Source organism: Macrotis lagotis, chromosome 1 (assembly GCF_037893015.1).
Source record: "Macrotis lagotis isolate mMagLag1 chromosome 1, bilby.v1.9.chrom.fasta, whole genome shotgun sequence".
Classification (NCBI taxonomy): domain Eukaryota; kingdom Metazoa; phylum Chordata; class Mammalia; order Peramelemorphia; family Peramelidae; genus Macrotis; species Macrotis lagotis.
Genome location: NC_133658.1, coordinates 54,672,262 through 54,694,356, shown reverse-complemented (window position 1 = coordinate 54,694,356; position 22,095 = coordinate 54,672,262). Strand labels below are relative to the sequence as shown.

The 22,095-nt window shown below is 43.7% G+C and overlaps 1 protein-coding gene across 3 annotated transcripts in view; it reads right to left on the bottom strand.

The window, feature by feature from the left end:
• Positions 1-20,893, bottom strand: part of KLHDC4 (kelch domain containing 4) — a 79,641-nt gene extending 58,748 nt beyond the window's left edge. The window contains exons 1-4 of one of the 3 annotated variants that reach the window (XM_074201569.1): positions 20,625-20,893; positions 15,752-15,843; positions 11,142-11,220; positions 7,770-7,868 (exon numbers count right to left, since the gene is read on the bottom strand). In XM_074201569.1, coding sequence (XP_074057670.1) covers positions 7,770-7,868; positions 11,142-11,220; positions 15,752-15,843; positions 20,625-20,723 — 369 coding nt within the window. In that variant the 5' untranslated portion in view covers positions 20,724-20,893. Of the gene's footprint in view, positions 1-7,769; positions 7,869-11,141; positions 11,221-15,751; positions 15,844-20,624 lie in introns of those variants that run through there. The other 2 variants (XM_074201578.1, XM_074201585.1) reach the window with 2 other exon arrangements.
• Between the last annotated feature and the right edge of the window lie 1,202 nt (positions 20,894-22,095).

Below are 22,095 nucleotides of genomic sequence, written 5' to 3'. Positions count from 1 at the left end.
AGAGGTTAGAGGTGGATAACAAAGTCTTAGCAGAAGTGAAATTTCTAATGAAGGAATATCCCTAACTACTTGATCACAATCTACCAGGAAAAGGCCAAGATACAGAGGGAACACGGCCTGCTCTTATGAGGCTCATTCCAGTGTCCATCAACACAGTCCTTAACTTTCTTTTTTTTTTTAAGGTTTTTTTTTTTTTGCAAGGCAAACAGGGTTAAGTGGCTTGCCCAAGGCCACACAGCTAGGTCATTATTAAGTGTCTGAGACTGGATTTGAACCCAGGTACTCCTGACTCCAAGGCCGGTGCTTTATCCACTATGCCACCTAGCTGCCCCAAGTCCTTAACTTTCAAGGGAATCCCAAGAAGCCTCAAAATGACACCAAATAATTTCTATCCATCAGAGACAGACACCTAAGAGCTAGCCTGTGGATTGGCACAGATGAGAAGAAGCCCCCTCGTGTTGGTTTAATGTTCCACTAACCAAAGACAGGCATTAATTAATGAGGGCACTGCCAGATAGCAGGCAATGATGCTGCATTTCTGATGCTAATGCTTTAAAGACAACATCCAGGTCACCTCACCAAGCAAGATAGTTTTTGGTTTCCCTGTGATTTATTTTAAAAAGGGCAGAGGAGGGGCAGGTAGGTGGTGCAATGGATAGAGCACCTGAGTTCAGGAGTACTTGAGTTCAAATCTAGCCTCAGACCTAATTACCCAGCTGTGTGGCCTTGGGCAAGACACTTAACCCCATTGCCTTGCAAAAAAAAAAAACCTTAGAAAAAAAGGGCAGAGGATCCAGGCAGTTGCAGTGGCTTGCTGGTAAGAAGTCTGTTCAGACGTCACTGCTGGCATGCCACCTGCTGGACAGTATTGCCGTTCATTCATACCTCTGGGGCCTTCCACCAAGCCAATGCTGACAAATTTCTCACTAGGGCGTGGGGATGCATCTTAAGTCCTGGAGGCTCAGACAGAGACAGACAAGCTCCGGTAGGGTTCAGTACAGCTGGAAACTTTCAAGTTTATGTCTGCAGAATGTGAAACGTATTGCACAAACAGAAGGGGAGAAATCAGGAGGAAGAGGGTCAGAGAAGGGAAGAGGATGGTAGAAGACAAGGACGAGCTTAGTTTAAACTACATCTCTGGCCATATTCTCCAGACCTGCATCTTCCTCTTAGGCAGGACGGGGAGGGAAGGGAATAAGTATTTATAGAGAGAGGTCAGCACTGCGATAAGCTCTTTAGCATCATTACTACATTTGGTCCTCACAACCCTGGGAGGTAGGAGTTATGATGATCCCCATTTTATAGTTGAGGAAACTGAGGCAGACAGAAGTGAAATAACCTGCCCAGGGTCACATAGCCAGGGAGGGTCTGAGGCTCAATCTGACTCTGACCCAGTTCTACTCACAGTGTCTCTGAGATGCCTCCAAGATGCCTCAGACCCCAGAGGAGGCTTTCTGTCTCACTGTTCCTCTAACAGTCACAATCTCTTCTCCAGATTAACCCTTGACTCATCTCACGTGGGCACTGACCTTGCTCCCAGCTCCTGCACCTCAGCCCCTGCAAATCTTCATCCTTCTCAATCACAGCCCTGGGAGAGGTGACCCATCACAGATTTCACCTCACTCACAACTGATAACTATGTGGCACACCATAAGATACAACACAAAGAAGCCCTATTCCTGAATCCCTCTGGGCCTCAGGTTCTGTTAAACAAGGGGAGGAGAGGCTGGATGAGATGGCTTCAGAATTCACATCCACCTTTAAATCAGCTATCTGATGGTAAATAACTTCTCCCACCCCCTGAACATCTTTTGAAAACATCCAGTCTTCCTGGCCTTCCCACTCCAATATCCCTGTCCTGGCCTCACTTTCCTACCAACAGGGGTGCCCCTCCTGGTGGCCAAGCTATCCACATCTAAGCCAACACCCTTGGACCCCTGGCTGTCCACACCTGAGCTCACACCCTGGGACCCTGGCTGTCCATACCTGAGCCCTGGAACCCTGGCTACCTTACCACTGCTCTGACTTGCCCCGAGTTACTCCCCTACTGCTGTTTCTTACACACAGCTTGAAAAATTGATCTCATTAATGTGCCACAATTTAGCCATTCCTCTGTTGTTGGATATTTGGAGACTTAGTTCTTTTTTTTACAATCACATATGATGGTTACAAAAGTCTTTGAAAAGTTAACTCTTTTAGGGGGGTTCTTCATGACATCATTAGGGCATATCTTTTATGTGTTTCAGCAAACAGAGCAAATACATGATCAGAGCTTGCTATTTTAGTTAGTAGATAATCTCTCAGAAAGAAATGAGGGTTAAACTGACATCAAGAACCAGGAAAAGTCCGCTAGGTTATGACTTTCTGTCCTGGGTCATTCTTGTATCATTTTCTATGGGCTCTGACTGGAGGGGATAGAAGCCCTCCTCTGGATTTCTTCATGTTATGCACAGGGAGAGAAAGAATTGCTTATTAACTGAAAAAAAAACCCACTGGGTCTATCACTTGGATGTTAAGACCCTGTTATCCCTTGTCTTTGCTATGTGACCATCTAGCTCCTTTTTGGTTCTTCATGATTATTGTCTTTTAAAGAATTTCTTCCATGTGAGACATCCATGGAATGATGCTGTTTGGTTAATCCCCCTACCTACCCTACCCCTTAGGCATTTTCCACGAGTCCCTGAAAATCATGGTACAGCCCCAGAAGATCAAGTTGGGGCACAGTGGAGAGAACACAAACCCTGGAGTCAGGAGAACCCGAGCTGAAATCTGGCCTCAGACACTTAACACTTGTGTAGCTATGCAACCTTGGGCAAGTCACTTAATCCCATGAACTTGCAAAAACCTCAAATCAAACAAAAAAAAAAACCAAGTTCCTGTTAAAAAGGTGTGTGGAAAACAGCTGGAATTACTGAAGTACTGCTAGGATTCCACCTAGAACCCATCCTCCCACCTTCCTCTTTCCCTGTGGACTCAGCTAACAACAACTAGCATTTGTAGAGCTCTCCAAGGCCTGGTGCAGAAAGAGGACAGGAGGTGCTATCGCTATTTTCATTTTGGTTGGTTCTTGTCCTTAGTTATTGAAGAAGACCAGTGACACCACTATGGTTTGAGACAAATTACAGCGTGTCTTGACTGTGATCAGACCACTAGGAGCTCAGAATGCTCTACCACAGGTCAGGCACAAATAGTCCATGTGAACACCTGGTACTCTAAATTTACAGATTCCTTTGAGCTGCTTCAATTCTGCCTTCTTCATAGTTTGAAGCCCCCTCCCTGATGAGGGCACGCCATACTGGGCAGTCCTATGCCAGTGTCTCCCATGCTATACATATACAATCAATTCTAAATCCTACAATGAGAACTTCAGAGCATCTTGCTATAGCATCTTCTGACCCCCTTGTGACCTCTTGCCCAATGTGAGTTCTCCATAAAATAGGTTTTTTTGACAAGTTTACATCCAGTATCCTAAAAACGTGTCCAGCCCAATGTAATTGTACTGTCTGTTGGAATACTAGGCAGTTTAGCTCAAGGAAGGACCTCAGTGCCTGGTATCTTCTCCTGCCAGGTGATCTTCAGAATCTTCCTGAGACAAGTTAAATTGAAGTTATTCAGTTTCCTGACATGGTGCTGGCAGACTGTCCAGGTTTCACAGGCATATAGCAATGAGGTCAACACAACAGCTCTGTAGACTTTCAATTTGGTAGTCAGTCTAATACTTCTCTCCTATACTTTCTTTTGGAGCCTCCCAGATATTGAATTAGCTCTGGCAATATGTGCTAACCACCTCATCATCAAGTGTGTACCTCCTTAGAAAGGACACTGCCATGATAAGTGAACTTGTCCACAGTACTCAAAATTCTCCATCTGCTGTAATCTATGGTTCCATATGGATGATGTGGTACTGGTTGATGGAGCACCTGGGTTTTCTTGATGTTGTTAGATAAAATGAGCAAGCAGCAGAGAATATATCATACTTTGTTGCATCTCAGCTTCAGAGGCTGCACTAAAGGCACAGTCATCTGCAAACAAAAGATCATGCACTAACACTCCCTCCACTTTGATCTTGGCTTGCAGCCTTTTCAAGTTGAATCAATGCAGTAGCTGACCTTGATATCTTGTTCATCCTCAGTAAAGGCATTTGAAAAAGCCTGGAAGGAAGGATACATCCTTGTTTCATTCCACTGGTAACTGAGAAATTTCAAGGGCATCATCCACTATCCAGAACCTGGGCATGCATGCCGTCAAGGAACAGATGAGCAGTACTGATGCACTTCTCTGGGCAAAAAAATTTTGACATAATTTTCCATAAACCCTCACAACTGATGGTATCAAAGGCCTTGGTAGGATCTACAAATGTTGTATACAGACCTCTGTTCTGTTCTGAGCACTGTTCTTGGAGTCGTTGGGCAGCAAACACCATATCAACTGTTCCTTGACCCTTTCTGAAGCTACACTAGCTCTCAGGGAAGTGGTCATTTTCCAGGTGAAGGGTCAGCCGAAGGACTCAATGACTAAAAGAGAAATAACCCTATGATTGTCACAAGACAATCTATTCCTTTTACCATTATAGAGATGGACAGTAGAGACAGCCTTGAATTCTTGGGGAATAATTTTTTCATGCCATATAATGTGAAAAATTTCAGTAGTCTTTGGTTGAGCAATGGACCCGCCCACCTTATAGATCTCAGATGGAATAGAATCAGCACCAAGTGCTTTGCCACTTGAAAAGGGTTTAATGGCAGAGATAAGAATAAAGAGTCTACCACAAGCACATAATGTATTCTAACATTAAATCTAAGAGAATCTTAAGAAAATTAAATGTGGTTTAGTTAATACTAAATAGAAATTATTACCATCCAAATGACTCTTCGAAAACATCTAGTCCATGTATGGCATATTCCACTAACTGCAAAATTCCCAAACGTTCCAGATAAAGGCAAGTTGGCTGCAACAATCTCAGACATTCACAAAGCTAATAAAGGCCAATAATTACATGTGACTAATTCTCCAAGAACTTTGGTGGTACTAACTCTGGATACTTCAAGGTTGGACTCTCCCTTGCCAGATCAGTAACAAAATGGATCTGATATCTATCTGCAAAGCCAGCAGTTCCTGGCATCCTTCCAATTCACCCTATGTACAAAACAGAAGGTTTTCTGAACATTTTCCAAACATTGATGGCTGAAGATGCAGCCCTGTTATGATTTTCTAGATTACAACATAGACTGTAGAAAAGGAATGCAAAATACTCTACTGACTGAATGGATATTGGAAAATCCACGGGCCCAAGCATAGCATAGTAATTTCATTTTTATAGGGCCAGGTAACAGTAGAGAGGTGTGAGGGTGTCAGCTAGAGGGTCCCAGTGTGGACACTTCCTCAGACACACACTAACTCTGGGTCACAGAACAAACAGCAAAGCCAATGCTCTGCCACTGTGTCACATTGCCTCAAAGATGATTTTAATACCTATAGGGTTCAGCTGGTACTATTTGGTATTTCTCTAACTTTTGGAAGTGTGGCACATTACTGGGTCAACTTTTCACCTGCTGCTTCAATATATAAAATACTGCATAATATATTACATGTTATCACATAATAGTATATATTGAACAAGAATAAAAACATCTTTACTATAGTAATTTTTCCTAGTTAATAAAAGAGGAGTAGAGTGCAATCAGGAAAAAAGCTTTTCATTCTATTAATATGTTAATAATGAAGAAAATAAATCTGTTTCTTAACTGACACTCATTCTTTCCTGAAAGTAAATTCCTAAATTTATCAAAAATGAGAGCCAAAAATTTACATTACAGAAAATATGAAAACAGCACAAATATTCAACAGAAGGATATCTAGTCAACTTAGACAAATTATCATAATGGAAAATTATACAGTTATTTTGCATGTCAAGAATATGGCTGTTGATACTTATAAATATGTGGGGGCAGCTAGGTGGCGCAGTGGATAGAGCACTGGCCCTGAAGTCAGAAATCAGAAGGATCTGAGTTCAGATCCGACCTCAGACACTTAATAATTACTTAACTGTGTGACCCTGGGCAAGTCACTTTAATGCCATTGCCTTGTGCCCAACATATATCTATATTCTAAGTAAAACAGAGAACATGCAATGAGATACACAGTTAAATTTAGGCAGTTGTGACCTCAACAGAAAGTGAGACATCTGAGGTCCCATCTCTAGGCACTCTGGAAGAGAGTGCTCTGTCAACATTTTTTTTTTAAATGAGCTAAAACAGAAAATAGAATTAAATACAAAATATATTCCCTATTATCTGTCTCCAAATACAACTTGAGAAGAGGTGAATTTTTGCAGGTAAAGGTCTTTTGGTCCAGAGCTACAAAGAGGCCTATGGCAGACAAGGCCTCTCCAGACTTCCCTTTGATAGGCATCTATAAAATGAGTAGTATGGACCAAATAGCTGCTAACATCTTTTTCAGTTTAACAATACAATCCCAAGATTCAAACACCATGATTCCAAAAGTTAGAAATAAAGCAAGTGGATCTGTACAGACTAGATATGAATAGTCTCAAGAGGGTGAAAGGTTACAAGTTACTCATCTGAGTTCAGTAAAGGACAAAGAAAACTGAATCCCAGCAGAACTACTACAAAATTGGACTGTGAAGTGGGTCTCTGTGGGCTAGAACCCTGGGGCCCTGTCACGTGTGTGCATGTGCACATGTGTGTGCGGGGGGGTACCCAGAACACTGAGTTCATTTACAGATGGCAAAGATGAAAAGAATTCCTTTAGCTAAAAGAAGGGATAGGGATTGACTTTAGAAATTTCCCAATGGGGAGGGGCTCCTCCTACCCAAAGCAGGTCAGAATCTTCCTGGAAGGCTCTGTGTAGAAGCTGTCAGGAGCATCAAAAAGCCCAATGACTTACTGGGAGTCATATGGTCACAATGTCTCCGAGGTGTGAACTGTTTCCTGTTTGGAAAGGGGTAGAACACTGGGCCTGGAGACCTGAGTTCAAATCTAGCCTTGAGTGTTTACACCCAGATGTAGCTCTGGATAGGTTGCTTAACCTTTGCTTGCCTCAGTTTCCTCATCTGGAAAATGTGACAATAAATGCCCCTACCTCCCCGGGTTGTTGTTAGAATCAAACGAGACAATATTTATAAAGCACTTGGCACAGGGCCTCACACATGGTAGGTGTCACATAGATGCTGACAGTTACTTGCTCAGGAAACCAAATCACAGAAGAGAAGGATGCCAGCCTCCTGGTGAGCAGGGGAACAAAAGAGAAGTGGTGTTTTCTAGAGGGATGTTTTCATCAAACTGCACACGCATATAGGACCAAGGACCTGCTTTCTAGAACAAGAGCCCATTTCTGGGGATGTGTATAAAGTATCCAAAAAAGTATTATTATTTTTTTATCATGCAGGCTAGGGCTGGTGTGATCCTCACACATATTTCCTTTTCTACACTCTTACAACTCCAGGAGAACAACCATGATGTGAACTCCTGATGCTGATTCCTATTTACTTCCCATCCACATCTTTCCTAATTTTCTTTTCTCATGCAGTTTTAAACTTGTTTCTGATGTTTAGTATGAATCCTAAAATCTATTCAGTTCTTGAGCCACAGCAATACCTTTCCCAATTAATGCAATACCCAAAGCAACTTGGGACATTACCTAATTACAAATTCCAATTATTACACAGAATCCATACATGTAGGACTCCAACATGTGGAAATTTTTATAACTCTAGGTGGAATTACTTGGTAAATTTTGAATTATATTACCTGATGAGCACAGCGCCTTGGAGGTGGATTGGGGATTTCAACTTTTGTCCAGGTATTCTTTCTAATATTGTAGAAATACAATTCATTGTATAAAAAAGTCTGCAAAAAAGAAGCAAAGAATTTAATTTCTATAAACTATTTCCTTCATGGGACAAGTGAAAATTAAATAAAAAAACCCCTCAAATATCATATATCACACTTAACAAATTTTCTCCTAAAATGAATAATAGGTAAATATCCCCCCCAAAAGAGGAATTACAACAGGTCAATAAAAATCAGTCTTTCAACAGAGCACAAAGCATACTTTACAAATCTAAAACAGAAAAAATATTCAGTTAGCACTAAAATTTTATTGTTTTGGAGGCACACCAATTCTTTCTATCCACTCTCAAAGGCCCTCTGAGATTCTCTTACTAATACAGGCCAGATGTTTTGGACCCTTTAGATTAAAAGGATCTCCAGGGACCATTTTACAGTTAGGAAAAATAAAGCCTCAATGTCAAGTCACTTGCTCAAGGTCACCCATCAAGCCAGCAGTGGAACTGGGATTGATAAATTGGGAACTTTTGCTTCCACAATGGTTTGGCCTGCTCCCTATTACTTTATATTATCTAAAGAAATCAAATTCAGGACCTTAGAAGCGACAGGTGCCATTCTGAATATAGCAAAATACTGTGAAAGCTGTAACACTAAAGTATTTTTTAATTTATCTTTTAAAAAAGGAAGGCATTAACAGAAATAAGGATAGCTTCCCTAAAATCATTATCCTAGAACCCTCTTTCTCTACAGAATCTCCCTACACAGGAGAAGAAATTTAAGCCCTTTACCATTTAAAATTCTGCTCTGAGTACATAGGATTATGAAAATGCTTCTTAACAATAACAAAACTAGGGTCAAGATACTTTTTCTATAGTGTCCCCCACCCCAAAGGCTCCATCATAAGTATTTTAGGCCAGTCCCGGGCAATAATGGCTCACTTCCTCATGTGCCAGGGTGGCAGAAAGCTTTATCAATGGCCAAGACCATCAAAAAAGATGAAAAATGGAAGCCCACAGCAAAAGAAAGCGACTACAGTCAACGTCATGGTATGTCTCAGAAATAAATGGAAGACCGATGACAGGACATCTATACGACCATGCTATAGAAGTTTCCTTTCCACTTAAAGACACTGTACTATCAGTCCTTAGGACAACAGCAATAGCTGGCATTGGGAGGACAATCTAAGCCTGACACAGGACTCTGCACTGGCTCATCTGAGCCAAGGATAATTACAGCATTCTCCTGCTCATCAAACTAGGGGACTACAGGAAGGTGCCAAACGCCTCTCTTTAGCAAAACTACATAGGAAGAAAAGTTAAGAAACAGAAAGACTATGATGGCATCAATGGAAAGAACAATGATAAAATTATTTTTAAAAGGACGCTGCAAAATTACAAAGGCCAACAATAATAACAAGAATGATCTGAGATTCGCAAAGTGCTTTACCAATATCCCCTCATTTGATTGTCCCAACAACCCTGTCCTTGTGGAAGGGCATGCACCCCTCACTGTATCCTCTTGGAGTCCCTTGCTTTCTTTGAAGACAAACATTACCTCTTACAAAAGACCTTACCTAATGGCTACTATCTCCCCTCAAAAATTATATTGGAATAATTTCTTCTGCCCTTCTTACACATACGAATGTTGATCTCCCTCCAAATCCCCATAAGAGCTCCTAGTTTGATTAATGCTTATGAAATGGTCAAAAATAAGGGTTAGAAGCTCACTAAAACCATTTTACAATGCAGAAAATAAGAGTCAGAGAGTCTGGAAGGGGGGGGGGGGTTTGAAGCTATGCCCTTCCCACCTCTAAGTCCTAGACCATGCTGCCTCTCAAAAAAAATTAAGGGATAAAACTGATGGAACAACAGCCATTTAAGGCAAGAACATGAGAGAATATATAGTGCTTGACAAATCTTACAGCATCATATGGATTCTGGCTAACAGCTAAGTCAATGATACAGAGAATTCCCCAAGAAGGAAACATCACACCTAATCTTCTTGGAGGACTGACTACCTAGAACACTGAGGGTGCAGTTACTTGCCCAGGGTCACCCACCCAGTCAGTGATGTATGCAAGGAGAACTAAATCCAGGGTCTCCTGGTTCATTCTCCACCAGGCCGCTAGCACTAGCAATAGCAGGAATGTTGTCCAAGTTGCAACAGTGTAGTTGTCAACTCAAATAGTGGAGGGCCAGCCATCAAGAAGTAGAACCAAGGTCCAAAGGAGAGATTAAAGAAAATAAATTTGTACAGTCTGACTCCAAAGAACAGTAACAGGTGGGAATCATGGTGCTGATGCTGTTACACCTAGAAGGTGTCCAAGGGAGCCCCCAGGGGACTGCTTCTAGTCTGAACAGCACCTAATGGGTCAAAATCACTCTATGATGAGTCAATCAAAGTGGGCAAGGGCAAGCAACAGCATGATAGTGTGAAACAAAATTTATCCTCAGATCAGCTATTAAAAAAACAAATCCAATACTCTATTAGATACAAGGTTACATCAAAAGAAGAAACCACATTTTCCTACACTAAGAAAGATTGACAGAAGAGTTGGACCCATCTCTTTTGAACTCAATTTGATTTCAAATGCATTAGAAATGGTTAGGGGAAAAAGGGTGACTTTACTAATGACCTCCCTCAGAAGCCCAGGGAGATATGGGGCAGCCTCAGTTCCCTGGTTCACTTTGTCTGACAGCCAGAAGAATGGGAAGTCACTGAGTCCAAAAGTCAGATTTTGGGTGAGTGGGAGGCATGTTGCTTTAACTGCAACACTCAAAAAACAATTTAGCATTTCAAAATTAAGAAAAAGGGGGGAGAGGTGTCATGGTTTACTAGAAATATCCTTATTCCTAGAAACTGGAGGTCCAGCACTGTCAATGAAGTTTCCTTTAAAAAACAAAAACACTCTTCATCTTCAGGGAGAACACACATCAGCTATGGATGAAGATTCATACTAGTCCCTTTGGGTAACAGAAACAAAAAGTTGTGACACAGCTGGGCAGGGAGAAAACTGGTGCCAGGCAAGATGAAGACAAAGGACAGTCAGAGTCTGTGACAGTCAAACGAAATGATGAACTCCTACAATATTGATGCCAACACAGTCACTCCATTCCTTTAATGGAGACCAGTTCGACTTGTCAAGGACAGTGGTTCACATTTCTTCTGATGGCTCAGATGGCAAGACAATATGAGAAGAGAATGAAAAGCTTATTTTGTTCTCATTCTAGGACAAATGCATATTTTATGATCACTGTATCAGAGATTCATTTTTACTAAAATGAGACCCATGAAAATGACAGTAAGAAAAAGATGAAAAAAAGTATACTTTACTTTTTGGCCATTGTAATATTCACCTCCAAAAAGGATTAATTCATCTTTCTCGGGATGAGGAGACAGGGAAGCATTTAACCTGAAAGAGACAAAAATAAGCATCAACTCAAGAGAAAGACCCAAACCGCTAACACCTCAACATGGGAACTTGGCTTGAATGTGGTACCAATGCTGACTTCAACACTTGCCCTTCTGCTGCTTTCCCTTTTTTGGCACAAGCTTAGACCATAACCACCAACGAATGCCAACACTTTTAAACTCAGGTAGGAGAAAAAAAAAAAAGATTGGATGTGAAACATCTCAACCACCACAGCCAAAAGTCACTACCAGTTACTTAGGTAGTCTACTGAAAAGCATCTGAGTTTAATTCACAAATGGTGCTAAGGACATAGAAGGTGCTCAACATTTACTGATGAATTTCCCCCCCACCTCCCAAAAGGTAGCTTAATATAGATATATTATTCATTCCTTCCTATTGCTCAGTCAATAGGTCTTTATTAAATATCTACTACATGCCAGGCAATGTGTAAGCAAGGGGGACATCAAGACAAAGTATGGTCCCTGCCTTCAAGAGGCTCACAGTCTAATGGAAGAGAAACCATGTAGATAATTATTAGAGAAAAATTAAAGTTAACAGTAGGAAAAAATCTACCCTAGAACCCAAGATATTTGACCAAAAAATGACATTTACTCCAAGGGTCCCCATCCCACCTTTTCAGTGTCTATAAGTCATGAAGCACACATCCAGAGAACACAGTATACAGTCATTAATACTGAAGGCAGAGGACTACAGGAAACCACAGGGCTCCTCCTGAAGGAGGCAGCCAGGTCAGCTCTCCTAGTAATCAAACCCTGGCCCATGTGGGCCAGAAAAAGGGGCTCTGAGGTGCAGCTAGCAGGGCATCTTGGAGGGCAGAGCACCTGGTGACCTGGTGTGAGGAAGACTTGGGAAAAAACCCCAACCTCAGACACTCAACTAGTTCCGTGACCCTAGATGAATCACTCAACTTCTGTTTGCCTCAGTTTTCTCATCTAGGGATAAAATGGGGAGAACAACAGCACCCACCTCCCAGAGTTTGTGAGGATCAAAGCAATATCTGTAAAGTGCTTAGCCCAGAGCCTGGTCCACAGCAGGCTCAGTGTGGTTATTTTCATTATCGCCACCACATTATCATTATCACCATCATCATCATCATGGGGCAATCAGCCTATGGCTCAGGCAGTTACACTGGATAGGAGAAGGGAAAGGGAGCACCATTTCCTCTCCATCATCAAATGGCCCAGGAGACTTCATGACCTTTTCCCCAAGGTTGCCTTCTAAAGTCCCACTGCACTACCTGGTCTGGTGTTCCTAGGATCAGCCAGTGGTCAGAGTAAGGAAGGAGATGAGCAGATCAGTAACTATAAGGGGCCATCAGTCTGTCCTTCCCCTCACCAAAAACTTAATTATTTGTAAAATGAAGGTGTATACTGGAACTGAAAGTATAGTTGAGAATTGTCTGTAAACTGCCAAGTAAGCCTAAGAAACCATACTTTTAACTGGAATATAGGACCAGAAAAAGGATTAAAAAAAAAATACCACCTGTGAATTGTAAGAAAAGGGCTGCTTGGATGAGTGTAAATATTCTGCAGTTTTTAAATGGCTTTAGAGATCACAAGTTTTACCTAGGACACTGGATGGATGGATGAGGAACATGGAGACCATGATGGTGACCTGACTAACTCATCATTATCTAGCTAGTTGGGAGTGGTCTTAGGCCCTGGCTCTCCCACCCCTACTGATTCTCACCTCAAACGACTTTCATGAGACTCTCATCAAAGGTGTCCTTGGTCATTTTGTGCCTTTCACTCCTCCCCAACAAACTGTGAGCATGAAGTGGACCTAGTACACAGGATGGATGGATGACAAATGCTGTCCTGGCAGAGGATGACTTCTTTTAAAAAGTCAATAAAGAGTGAGAAATAAAAGAATCTCATTTCACTACTACCAGAAGAGAAACCAAAGTTGGTCAAGAAGTGACTGGTCCAAAGGACCTATTTTAGCAGAAACTGAACTGAGGTGCAGGCATACGTTCATTAAGATGGGTACATTCTCCATCAGGTGGGAGTTTAATCAGAATTTTCTTTGATGTAATGCTGTGTTACCTTCTCTTTTAGTATTTCGACATGATTAAACCTGTGGTCATAACTAGGGAAGAGAAGATCACTTCTATGTCAACGAATCACAGGAAAGGAAGACTGCCATGGTCTTTATCTCTTTCTTCCTGGATTTTGATAACACTGCTATCTCCTGGCTCTGTGCTTTCCTATCTGGTCCCTGCTCAGTATCATCTGCTAGATTATCACACAGAAATAAAAGCATTTATTAAGAACTAGCCATGAACAGAACACTGAGTTAAGGGCTAGGGAGACAGAGACCAAAGCCAAGCCAGGACTGGTCCCAAGGAGCACAGACTCTAATGGGAAAGAGAGCCCACAGAGGGGGTGGTTTCAGCTGTAAAACTGATGGAAGGTTCTCTTAACCCTGCAAGCAGCTGTTCATGCCTCTTTCCTGTCATTTCCACTGATAAAATCATATCCGCTCCTGATCCTGAGCCACTTGATGGTGCCAAGGGCTTTGATTCTCTAGTATTGACACAGTCTTAGCCCCACCAGCCTTCCTGCTGTGCCCTCTTCCACCTTGGGACCTTGGTGGACCGCCCCTCAAGTCTGGAATGCTCTCCTGACCCACCCACCTTCCTAGAGTACCTAAATTCAATTTCTCTCAGGTTACAGAGCCTGTCCTGCTTCACCCAACTTCTACTGTCTTCCTCCCAATTGCCAGAAACCACTCTGTCCCAATGTATCACAGAATTGGGTGGTTTGTTTTTATTCTAATAGACTATAAGAACTTTGAAGCAATAAGAACCTTTATCCTAAGAGACTCTAAGGACTGTCCTTCTCTCTGCCTGGATTTCTACCTGGTCTTTGGCATTTCACAAATGCTTCTGTGACTTCCTATGCACAGGCTGCAATGCACTCCCCCCTCAACAAGCTGGGGGACAAATATCACATGACCTCCCCGAGAGCCATATTCCCCTTTGCCCTCGATGGCTCTCCCATGCAAGGACCTGGCTGTCTGTGGGCAGGCTGACCAAGGGTTGCCTCTAATCTTCACTGGTATCCCAAGACCAAGTACAGTCACACAGCTACCTCGGTGGGGACTCCACCCTTGGCAGGGGTCTGAATAGGCAGGGCGAGAACCTGCCTCCACTCCACCACCATGGCCCTACTTGTCCTCCACTGTCATCAGTCAGACAAGGGATCACGTGGCTGTGCAGCCCTCCCGGCACTGCAAAGGGAACATGAAGTCAGTATCCATGTGATGCCCTAAGTCAGATTCTAAAAGGCAGAACGAAGGCCTCCCAGCTAGTTCCTTCCTTAGTGGAGCTTTGGAGGGTCCTGTGCTCAGCTTCAGAGCTATCACCTCTCTCCTGAGCCTCTGATTAGGTGACAAATCCGCTCGACCTGAGACTTGTGGGACAGAAACAAGAGGGAACCGCTCCTCCCCTGAAGGCCTCAAGGGTTCCAGTCCTAGCTTAGCAGTCAATTTGTGACCGGCATTATCTGGTGACTCTGAAGTCTTCCTCAGCCTTCTTTAGAGGAAAACAACAGAGGGAAAAACTAGTTCTTGTATGTTAACCAAGGGGTTTCCTGTGACCCCCAACAGAGAGAGAGAGAGAGAGAGAGAGAGAACAAAGGGGGTCCAGCTCAGTGAGCATGCACTCCCCAAGTCAGGAGAGTGGCAGCCTCAAGGCCTGATGTCAACATGAGCTGAGTGACTGTGGGCTTCGCCTCAGTTTTCTCACCTGCAACATAGGGACAAAAATGCTCCCATTCCCCCCCTACTCTGTAAACTTTCAAGTCCTGTGGAAGTATGAGTTTTATTATGCCATGGCCAAACATCTTGCTTTCTAATCTGATGGTGGTAAATCAAAGTCTTCAGTCTTCCTCAACTCATTTACAAAGAAAATTACCCAAAATAACCCAGGAGTCAGAAATCAGCAGTGCTAAGACCCAGTCTGTTCAATACTCCATGCTCTCAAAACATAAAAGGTTTTGGATTGTCACCAGCTAGCAGACACACCCATTTTAAGACAGCTTACACACAATGCATTTTTTAATTGTAATTGGCCCTTTCACCTTTAAAACATTTTTTAACATGTGGAGGAAAAATTACACCTTGATTTTCAATGTTCCACATGATTGTATGTCTTTAAAATGCCTCTGATGGGGTGAGAGGAGGACCTGGCTCCATCATTCTTTCCTCCAAATGTTAACAGTTGGAAAATGAGACAGGTGCTTTTGAGCTTTGGCCAATCCCCCTCATGTTAAGCACTTGTACTAGGAGACTCAGTATTTCCATCTAACTACATGGCCAATATAAATAAATCCCCCCCCCTCTCTGTGGTGGTGCAGAAGGGAGTAGAATTAAGCCCATTGTAGGTGATTCTGTACAGCAGTTTCTCTGACTGTAAAATCTAAATGGTTTGATCATTTAGGAGAATGTTACATCAATGGTCGATATATTGCTGAGCACTCTGAAGACAAGAACTGCCCCTTTTTCTTACCTAGGAGAAGGTGGAGAACATGGCGTCTCCACAATCTGGGTCTTTTTGGCATCAATTAACTGAAATTGGGCAATCAGAGCTTCCAGGTCCTCCTGAGAAGTAAGAAGTCAAAGGTGAGGATTTTTCCCTTAATCATAAGAGGTTATTCACCCTTTTGTACCCTCTTTCTGATTTCATTGAGGTGTGACTTTATTAAGAAAGACATGATAAGCAGCAAAGTTCTTCAGACTGGTAGCCTTGAGGCCAAGAAGACCTTGGCCCTGCCTCAGTTACGTCCTGGCTGTGGGAGCCCGGGTGCCTCTTGGGTGCCCAAATATCAGCTGCAGATCAGATTCTAACCTAACCAGATAAAATTTCCTCATTTTCAACATATCCATATAAATGAGATCACTGGGACAAGTCAATTGTCCCTATCCCTTGACTGGGAGAGGCACATAAACATTCACGTAAATGATCACATTTTTCATCCATTTAGAACACTGAAATTCTGTAAAAGACATTCGGAAAAAAAGAAGGAACAACCACTAGATAAGCCTATTATTTAGTGAAACATAGTAGGCTCTTAATAAATTCCTGCTAAGCTGTTAGAGAGTCCATGAGTGTGGAACACTGCATTGAAAGTCAGATTATTCAATGTTCTCATTGGTTCTGATTTTTTTTCTCTTCATCTTTAAAAGAAATTATTACATGGGATAGCTCTCAGGGAGGAGGAAGGAGAGAGACGGGGAAATTTAAGTAAAGTACAAACAAAAGATATTAATAAGAATTTATTTTTTTAAAAAACTACTTAATTTCTCAAAAAATAAAATAGCTGCTGGGGCGGTTAGGTGGTGCAGTGGATAGAGCACCCACCGGCCCTGGAGTCAGGAGTACCTGAGTTCAAATTTGACCTCAGACACATAATGATCACCTAGCTGTGTGGCCTTGGGCAAGCCACTTAACTAACCCCATTGCCTTGCAAAAACTAAAATAATAATAATAATAATTAACAACAACAATATAGGTGAATGAGCTCATCAAAATCCTTAAACAAGTAGAACATTTTTTTCCAAGTCTATAATCTATTCTGATAAAATGCTGCCTGTTTGTCTACATAGTTTATATACCTCAATTATTCAACATAAATGTCCTATTTTCTGAGTCCTTCCCCAGATACATGCAGGGGAGACAGTCAAGAGACTCTCCAGTAGACAATCAGTCTAACTGCATTCTGGGCTGTGAATCCAGAAGCAAAGTCTCTCTGCACCTCCAACCTCTAGCCCCACTTGAAAGTTCCAAGTCTGGACCTGACTCCTCTTCTGCCACACCCCACCTGGCCTCCCCCAGGTGCTCTTGGCCCTTCCTGTGACTTGCAATTTCCTCTCCACTCACTCCATCAGTGGCCCTGACCCCTGAGTTTCGCTTAGAATCACTTGCCACTTGCCCAATCTGGCCTTCATAAGCTCTCGGGCCCTTGCCTCAGTCATTGGCCACTCTGGGCTCAGTTCAAGCTCCCAATCAAACAAATTTTATTGGCTACAAATTTATGGCACAAAAACTTCCTCTGGATGTTCACTGCTGTTCAACCAATAATCTGTCAGCAAATATTTATTAAATGCCAGGGTTTCTACTAGGTGATGGGGACACAAAGACTGCCCCCATTCCCCAAAAAAGAAACCCCTGTGTTCAAGCAGTCAGTCAATAGCACTTATGAAGTCCCTCTCCACTGGTCACTGGCCAGATAAGGGGCCACATTGGATTGGGGGAAGGTCTGGCAGAAGCCAGTGCAGGAGCTGGAGGTGAGGTGATAATGGGGATAGGAGCAAACAGAGTAGAGGGCTGGGCTAGAGGCCAGTACTGTCCAGGAAAGGGAGCTCCTGGAGGGCAGAGGCTGTCTATGGCCTCTTTTTGCATCCCCAGTACTCTTCAGAGTGTCCCTGGTCTATCTATACTTGGTTGTCCATCTCCTTCTCCTCACTCTCTTCACTCTGCCTCTGGCATCCAACTCTCACTGAACTCTAGATTCAGAAGTCTTTTCTCACCCCCCATCCTTCTAGATAGCTCTGCCACTTTGATGCAGTGGATGACCTTCTTCTCCCTGGGTTTGATGAGCCTGCTTTTACCCCCCACAGTTTCCTTGGATGAATCCTCAGCCAGGTCACACCTGCTAACCTTCTTGGGCAACCCCCAAGACCTGGCACTTCTGATTTTTATTTTTGCTAGATCCCATAGGGATATCATCTCTATGATGATGATGATTCTCAAATCTATTCATCTAGCTCTGACCTCTGGTCTCCCACCTCCAGCTGCCCAGTGGTCATCTCTAACTAAATGGAGACGTCTTAAACAAAACATGTTCAAAACAGAATTCACTGTCATCCTGCCCTAAACCCTCCCCTCTTCCTAACTTCTCCCAGTCACAACCTCGATCACAATCGAGGGGTCCTCCTTAAGTCTTCATTCTTTCTCCCAACCCAGACCCAATCAGCCTCCGAGTCCTTCCAGTTCCACCTTCCTGACTTCTCTCCTATCTACTCCCTCCTTGCCTCTGATACAACCACCACCCTAGCACAGACCCTGGTACACCAACAGAGCTGCTGCTTGGCCTCCCTGCAAGTCTATCGTCCTCTTAGATAGCAAATTAATCTTCTTAAAGTGCAGGTCTGCCTCTGTCAAGCCATCTATACAATAAACTCTACTGGTTTCATATGACTTCTAGGATCAAATAGAAAAGCCCCTATTTGGTATTCAAAGCCCTTCCTAACCTGGCCCCTTTCTTTCTTATTCTCCAACACATACTTGATGTGTGTATGTACATGTATGTATAAACACATAAACACAAGTATATAACCACATAGACATGTGTATTGTATGTAGTTCTGCATGTGTACACATGCATGTATGTAAAGATGTGGTTTGCATATCGACATTTGCATGTTATCTCTCCATCATTAAAATGTAAACACCTTGAGGGCAGTGACTACTTTTGGCTTTTTTTGTTTGACCTTACCTTGACTTCTCAACACAGTGTCCCAAGGCCCATATTGTCATTCCCTTTGTACAGTTGAGGAAACTGAGGCAGACAGAGGCTAAGTGACTTCCTTGTATTATCTCCTATTAGTCCTGTATATAAAATGCTTTGTTCGCCAAGTTCTCTACTGAAAGTTCCTTGAGGGTAAGGGCTATCTTTTACTTCTTTTTGTATCCTCAATTATTTATTGAACTAATTGACATGAAGCTGTGGAGGGGAAGCTGGAAAACAATTAAGAGACATTTAAAACTTGTCTAGGAGAGAGGTGATAAAACCAAAAGCTATTATTACTAAGAAGCTAAATGACTTGCCCAGGGTCACACAGCCACCATGTGTCACTGACAGGTCTTGATCCCAGATCTTCCTGGATCTGTAAGGTTAGATTCTTTCTCCAACAATAACAATTCTCATATATGGAGGATTTTCAGATTTACAGAGTGCTTTCCTCATCAAGGGAGATAGTTACAAGGGGATTTCACTTCCCCTAATTCATAGGTGAAGCAGCTAAGACCCTTCAAAGAAAAGAAGGGGTTCTGCTCAGGCAAATAGGTAGTGCAGTGGATAGAGCACTGGCCCTGGAGTCAGGAGGACCTGAATTCAGATGTGACCTCAGACACTTAATAATTACCTAGCAAGTGTAACCTTGGGTAAGTTACTTAACCCCATTGCCTAAAATAAATAAATATGTTTTTTAAGGGTCCTGCCCTGATGACCATGAGAACAACCTAGTGTTTGGGCTTCCAGGACTACCTTCTCAATACTAAGGCAGTTGGATGACATGAATGACTTGGGGTCAAGAAGCCTCAGATTCAAATATCAGCCTCCAACATCAAGTGACATTGGGCACATTCTGTCATTTTCTAGGTCTGTTTTCCCTCTGTACAATGGGTATAATAATAATAACCTGCACCCCATGGGCCTATAGTGAAGCTGATAAAAAAGATTATCTTTCTGCAAACCTGAGAGTTCTTTACAAATGTTTTTTTTATTTTTATTATCATTATTCCAGCCAGTCACTCTGGGAAGCTGAATGTTGTCGTTGTTACCTTCATTATTCCAACCAGCAGCCCTGGGAAGTTTAATGTTGTAGTTACTGTTGTTATTCTAGCCAACAGTTTAGAGAGTGGAAAGTTATTATTACTACTACTACTACTATGATTGCTATTATTCCAGCCGACCATCATGATTTCTGCTCTTAAGAGGCTGTAATGATTACTGTTGCTCCAATTGTTATTATCAGAGTTATAATAATCATTACTTTTCAAGCCTGCTGCTCTGGGCAGTTGAATCATTATTAATGATGTTGCTGTTAATATTGCATTCTGGGGAATGAATCGAAGTATTAGAGTTGCTCTTCCTGTTGTTGTTTAGGGGTAGGGGTAGCGGTAGCGGCGGCAGCGCTTGTATCATTATCATTCCAGTGAAGTGGAACGGTGTTGGTGTGGTTACCGTTAGCTACTCTGGGAAATTCAAAGCTAATATCATCATTATTATTATTACTACAGTCAGCCGCTCTGTGAAGCTGCATCATTATGATTCCTATTTCAGCCAATGCTGGGGAGCAAAGTGGCATTATTATCATTATTACTATTCCAGCCAACCTGGGTGACATCTTCATTATTATTATTATTATTATTACTATTATCCTCATCCTCATCACTACTGCTCCAGACTCTGCTTTATGACGTCACCGTTACTCCAGCGGGCACTCTGGTGGGGGGCTCCTCCCCCCTCCCCTCCTTCCCAGCATCCTCCGGGCTCCAGCCCGCGCGCCGGGGCCTGCTCCCGGGCCGGGGCGGCGCGGGGAGGAGGAGTCGGAGGCCCCCCCCCCCCCCCCCATCCCTGGGCCCGGGCCCCCGCTACCTCCTCTTTCTTGGAGCGCTTGGAGACTTTCCTCTCCATCTTGGCGGCGGTCTTCTCGGCCCCCTTGCCCTTCTTCTCTTTCTTGTTCTTCTTGCCCATCTCGCTGCCCTCGCAAGCGGCCGCGCGTGAGTGTGAAAAGCCGAGGCCACGCCCCCGCCGCGCTGCCTCCACGCGGAGCCCCCGGGAAGGGAGACCCAGAAGCTCACGCGGCCGCGCGGCGCTGGCGTCACTTCCCGTCGGCGCGCCCTGAGGGACGTCACTTCCGCCTCGGAAGGGCCCCAGGAGCAGAGCGACTCGGCAAGGCCGCTGCTCGGGAGAGGCGGGGCGAGCGCCCCCTGGGGGCGGGGAGGGGCTTCGGCCGGCGCGAGGGCCGCTCTCCATCCCAGGGCTTCGGGAGGAAGGCGCGGCGGCCCGCGGCGGCCCGCGGCTGCCCAGAGCCAGTCCCCCGGGGTGACAGGAGCCAGGGCGCGTCCGGCCGTTACCGGGGGCTCCTTGCGGGCGGGCAGCCGAGGCCTCGCCGTCCGGCAGTTCAGCACGACGGTCAGCGCCCGGGAGGCCCCACCAATCCCGAGGCCCTTGAGCCCGGCCTCGGCCCTGACAGGTCGCGGCCGCTGTCATTCAGAAGCGGGAAGCGCAGCGCCGCCCAATCAGCGCCTCCGCTTCGGGGCGGGATCTGAACCCGGCTCTCCCGGCACGGGCCCCAGCCAGCTGCCTTGGGGCGCGGGAGGGGAAACAACTCGGATCTCTGTGGAGAACGCGCAGTGTAGACCCTAAAATGACCAGCCCCCCCACATCCCCCTCCAGCCCTTCAGGAATTAAAAAAAAAGAGAAAGATTATGAGATCAGGCCCCAAATGTTTAAAAAATCCTCCTAGAATCATTGGGGAGTTACAGAAAGACTTGCCGGCCCATCACTCAATGAATGGGGGGGGGGGTCCTAATTTATACTTCCATTCACTGTGCCCTCTTTAAAAAGGGGAGAAAACAGCTCTCTCTCTCTCCCCTCCCCCCTCTTCCCCCCCATAGGCTATTTAAATTGATCTAATTCAGACCATCCAGATAACTTCACATTTTTTTTTTTGAGAAAACTACCTATGTTCTTCATTGCAGCTTCTCATTGATGCTTCCCTCTTACTTGGGAAAAATTCAGAACTTTGATAAGGAGTTTACTTTCTTCCATACTCAAACTCCCAAAGGACTCTGAAGACAGAGGATGTAATATCCATACTTCTCTCTCTGAAGGACTCTCAGAATTAGATCGGAAAGGCCGCGATGAATGTCATAGTGATTTACGCAGGAGTGTGATTCTCATTACCAGAAAGAAAGAATAGAAGATTAAAAATGAGACCAGAAACCAAAAATAGAAGAAAGATTAACTACCAATTTCTATTTTGGTGAAACGTACATTTTAAAATCTAGTTAATTATCTTAGTTCTAATCTATCACTGCCCTAGTGTGTGTACATTTTCATG